A 5,609-nucleotide genomic window follows, 5' to 3' on the forward strand; every position below is an offset into this window, starting at 1 on the left:
TACACTCAGATTGATTATACTCCCCACTACACTAGAATACAAAACATGAACCATGCATTTGTTCTTGCATTTTGAAAGTGTAGTGGTTACACATAAGCAAATAGACAATGTTAATGAAGTAATAACTAACTTAACACCACTCATTTCAAGACCTTTTGAAATTTAGTCTTGTTGACCCAAAAAAGTTCTTCTAAGCACAATCTCACCTAATCTCTACGCCCAAAATTCTACCAATAGTTCCTAAGTCCTTTATGTCAAATTTACTACTAAACAATGACTTGAACTTTTTGTATTTCCATCTTATACATAAAAGCTACAAGCATGCCATTTACGTACAATAAAAGGGGTATATATTGGAACCATTCACCATTTCCTTGTGATAAACACAAGCACCGTAAGGACTTTTTTATACTTAGAAGAGACGATTAATTGATCGAATAATCCTATACCACTACCTTTGAGATTCCTTAAAACCATACAATAATCTCTAGATATTTTTGTTGTTGTGCACCTGGTGTAGTAACGAGCCTGAATAACAATAAAAAAGTTGTGCAATATCAATTATGATAAACACCAATAAAAAAACACAACAAAGAACACACAAAGTAAGATAGAACCGAATAATTGTCTAATGTATCATGTAATCATTGTTATTACGTACAACTTTTTTAAATAAACTACAATATACTCTTATATAGGACTACAAAATCATTACTTTTTAGTTATAAATACACAATAACAACTTACTTAACAAAATGTATACAATAGACTATTAGTTTATCAATTGACGTAACATTGAGACATCATATGACATCTACAACTATTAGACAATTTGACTTAATAAACAACACTTACAACCCAATAGACGCCACATTATAAAAATAGTCAAATATACTAAAATTTACATTTTAAAAATATTTCAATAATAAGTTAAAAGAGACAAAATACACTACAAGAAAATTATTAAATAACAACTGAATTTAGAGACAAAAAATAATTAGTCACTATATTGACTAAATTAGATATTATTTTAGAGACTAAAATTTTTTTGATATCTAAAGTGGTTTCTAGTATTAATAAAAATTTATAAAATGATTTCTAAATTAGTATCTAAACTAGCTACTCAGGTTTAACCTACTTATATTTTAGATTCTAGATTACTCTCTAAAATACTAATAGAAACTAATTTAGAATATAAAGTAGTTAGTAACTAAATAACTAATTATTAGATACTAATTTAATAATTACTTTTAAAAATTTTATCAATAATATAAATTATTTTAATATCAATAACTTTTCAGTTTATAAAATATTTTCTAATTTAGTTAATATCGTAACTAGTTGTTTTGGTTTCTAAAATTAATTTTTATTTAAAAAAGTATTTTTAAAGGAACTTAATTAAACCAAAATTATATATTTTATGAATTACTTCATTTGAAAAAAAAATTATTGAGTAAGGAAAACGTATTTAAGCCAAAATGGTATATATATATTTATATATATATTAATCGTTATTTATTAGCTAAGAAAGGAAAAAAAGTAGTCATTGACTTTTCAACAAACGCAACTCATTTGAAAAGTAAGGGTACTCTGTGGCGTACAAGTCCAAACCCGTTCTAGATGTTTGCTATAAACCATTCATCCTCTTCCCAAACGCAATCTCCTTGCACATCTTCACCCAACCGACTAAACCATTTTTCAAGCCAAAAACTCCATTGTAGAAAAAAAAAATACAGAGTAGAGAATGGATAGAGAGCAAGAAGAGATGCAATTTGTTGGGTTCTTTGGTGTCTACAAAGAAGCCTCCAAAATCATACTTTCATGGAGGAAAATCTTCTCCTATATCACCTTAACACTAATCCTCCCTCTCTCGTTCATCTTCCTCATCCACATAGAGGTCTCCACCCTTCTCTTCAGGAAGATTCTCTACAACTCCATAGTCATGGATGAAACAAAGCCTGACACACCTCAATACAACAAGCTCTCTGACATGATCTCTTCTGAATGGATCACTCTAGTGCTCTTCAAACTCGCTTACTTCACTTTGCTTCTCATATTCTCCCTCCTCTCTACCTCAGCAGTGGTCTACACCGTCGCTTCCGTCTACACCGCAAAGGAGGTAACTTTCAAGAGGGTTATGAGTGTGGTCCCTAAGGTGTGGAAGAGGCTCATGCTGACCTTCTTATGTGCCTTTGCTGCTTTTTTCGCTTACAATATCGTCACCATGCTGGTTATCTTCTTGTGGGCAATTTCAATTGGGTTAAACACCGGTAGTGTTGTGGTTTTTGTTTTCATAGCGGTTTTGTACTTCATTGGGTTTGTGTACCTCACCGTGGTGTGGCAACTGGCTAGTGTTGTGACTGTGTTGGAGGATTCGTGGGGGGTTCGAGCCATGTTGAAGAGCAAGGAGTTAATAAAGGGAAAGATGGTGTTGTCCATATTCGTATTTCTTACTCTTGTGGGGTCTTTGGTTTTGATAAGGGTTTTGTTCAAGCAGACTGTGGTGGATGGATGGACAGTGAATTCTCTGGACAAAACAGCATATGGGGTTCTTTGTTTCTTACTATTGTCTTGTTTGTTCCTCTTTGGCCTTGTTGTGCAAACTGTGATCTACTTTGTTTGCAAGTCCTTTCATCATCAGAATATTGACAAATCGGCTTTGGCAGATCATCTTGAAGGTTATCGAGGAGAATATGAACCTTTGACTGCTAAGGATGTTCAGCTGGAGCAATACCAAGTTTAGATTAATTAAGCACATCACGTGTTTGATGATTTGCTTATATCTGCTATATACTCATTTGCGTGTAAAATTAAAGAAAGTATGAAGAGAATTGATTCCAAGTTCTTATGTATGTATTTAATTTGGTGTTAAAAAATAGAAGTGTGATGTTGGTTCTTTTGCAAAGGTAATTATTAATGGTGTGAGGTGTGTTTTAGGTATTGATTGAGTTTGTGGGTGTGAATGTTATGGTAAGCAGTGTCCATCAGCATATTAATTTAGGCATTGATTATGAGGTGGAGCAAAAACAGAATCACGAGTTCTTTAAAAGACTCATTCATTGTTCTTCATTGGTTAGAGAGTGAAATTTCATTGGTTGGGTCTACAAAAGGAGAAAGGTTATCAATGGTTTCTTTTATTTTATTTTTACTCCATTTTAGACAATCTTGAAAAGTTCATTTGTAATAAATTCTATTAAACCCAATGGATATTTAAACAAACTTATGCCTATTTTTATAAAAAAGGAAAATAGAATCAAATATTTGTAAATTAAAATTAGTTTGTGCCTAAGCTAAAATTAAAAATTTAAAGAAACGAGATATTTTTTTTACAATGACTTTATGCTCAAACTCATTTCATTTTGTTTTTCTTATTTTAGTTTCTTATTTGCTTATCAACCTCTTCAAAAATAGTATTTATTTAAAAGATTGATATTATATTTTGGGATGATTTATAGTGATTTTTTCTAAACTAGGCACGCACAATGAATAAAATATATGGAAAAACAATTTAAAAAGCAAGCAAATCCCACTAAACATGCTAGAATCAAGAAAAGAAGATAAAAAGAAGAATTTGTGAATCTTGCAAAAAAAAAAAGAGAAAAAAAGAAACAAAACAGAAGGATCAATCTGTCCAGCGCATGGAAAAAGGCTAAGTGGATTGAGTCTAGAAAATAAAAACTGGAAAATTTCCAAAACACTGAGTGCCAATTAAATGCGTTGAGCATATTAAGTCCAAAGATGAATAACGATTTACAGAGCTTAGAAAGTTAAGCAAACCCAAATAGGCTAAGCAAAAAGAGTAATTCATGTTGAAGAAAGCCCAAATTTGCTTGGAAAGGACTTGAAGCTAACCTGCACCAAAGAAGGGAGGTTACAGATTCGTTGTAGGCTTGGCTTAGAGCAAATCCCAAGCCTGAGAATTCTTCATGCCTAAGAAAAAAATTTGTTGTGCTCAGCTTGGAGCGAATCCCTGCAAGCCAAAAGGTTCCTTCAAAATGAAGAAACTCAATTTGATAAGCAGATTGGCTTTGCGGTGAGTGAAAGCTGAATCCACTAAAGGTCCTCACTAAAATCTATAAATAGAGAGGTTCTAACACTTCATTACTAAGGTAGAAGATCAAAGCCTAACCTGGACAACAACATTCAAGGATCCATGTTTGTTGTTCTTAACTTCTCATCCTTGTGCTTTATTGTAAGATATCATGACTTGCTAAATTTATCTTGTTCGGATTGGAAAACAACGTAATATCTCTTGAGTATTGTTATTTATGAATGCATGTTTTCTTTGAATTTCAAATTGGAAAACAACATATTCGAGTTATTGTTATTTATGAATGCATGTTTTCTTTGAATTTCAAGTTTTATTGGTTTGATTGTACACTTAATGCTTAATGGTGAGGAACAATCATTGATCCCATTAGGACATGATTGATTTCATAAGGCACGTTCATGTATTTGAACCCTTTCAAATCAACCAAGTATGTCAATTTTCGGGAACAAAATTGAGTACTTGGCTTGAATTATTCTATCTTAACGCATAAACAAGCTATCGTTATGCAAGAAATTAATTATAATAGTTTGTGGTACTATATAACCTTGATCAAAGAATTCACCTTGTTTGGCTATAAGGAACAATGAACTTGAACAAATATAACATTTGTAAGTAATAATAACAAAAATGATTTATAAAGCTATTTCAATCCCAACACATTATCTGTATTGTTATTCTTCTACTTTATTTTTGTCAAAGTTTCAATCTTGCTAAATATTTTAATAGGATTATTATAGTTATTTCACAACATCTATGCAATCAACTTCTATCACATTCTCACTTCATTTTGAAAGTCATTACTACTTTAATCATCTTTAATCCCTATGAATACAATAATCCTTAGTTGTACTACATTTGACTCGATCCGCTTGTCGAAACAATAATTTTAAATTCGCCCCATCAGACACTCATTCGAAGTGACTATCCATTTCTACAATATATTTGTATATCCTTATTGTTTTCGGTTGTTGATAATATAATCATATTAAGTCTTATAATGTTATTGTAACCAAATAATATATTAGAGATATATATGAAAAAAGATAATTAAGTTATTAGGCATTATTTTTATGTAGTTAAATTGATTTATATATCGAAGTTATATTAAAAGTATATTGTATATAAATAGGTTACTAAGCTTCCAAAGTTTAGAATCCAAGAAAAAAATAATCGAGTATGTGGAAAATTTGTTTAAACTGATATGAATTTTTTTAATAACTATTAAATGATTTGCTTTATATAACGTAGTGCGATGATTAAGCTTGGAGTAACTTAGTACAATGATAATTTTCATGTTACCCGCCAATGTGTTTGTAAAAGTATTTTTATTTGCACTTATGTAGTAATAATGACTTGATATGTTGTTTTTAATGAATAACCATTTGTGAGGAAAAAAAAGGCTCTTTATTAGGGAATTTTATAGATCTAGAAAAATGACTATCATTTTGTTCTCACCTTGTTTTTCTTAAGGGATGTCTTAAAAAACAAATCAGATAGTAAATAGGTGTGAAGACACTACCTCCACTGAAACTTCTCTCTCCCATATTTATATAACTCC

At 30.8% G+C, this 5,609-nt stretch overlaps 1 protein-coding gene across 1 annotated transcript; it reads left to right on the forward strand.

Annotated features, from left to right (window-relative positions):
• The first annotated feature begins 1,520 nt into the window (after positions 1-1,520).
• Positions 1,521-2,905, forward strand: LOC137813456 (uncharacterized). The gene has a single exon (XM_068615718.1). It carries the CDS (start codon positions 1,745-1,747, stop codon positions 2,741-2,743), a length of 999 nt encoding a protein of 332 aa, XP_068471819.1. The 5' UTR covers positions 1,521-1,744; the 3' UTR covers positions 2,744-2,905.
• The last annotated feature ends 2,704 nt before the right edge of the window (positions 2,906-5,609 follow it).

The sequence above is a fragment of the Phaseolus vulgaris genome, chromosome 1, assembly GCF_000499845.2.
Source record: "Phaseolus vulgaris cultivar G19833 chromosome 1, P. vulgaris v2.0, whole genome shotgun sequence".
NCBI classification, from domain to species: Eukaryota; Viridiplantae; Streptophyta; class Magnoliopsida; order Fabales; family Fabaceae; genus Phaseolus; species Phaseolus vulgaris.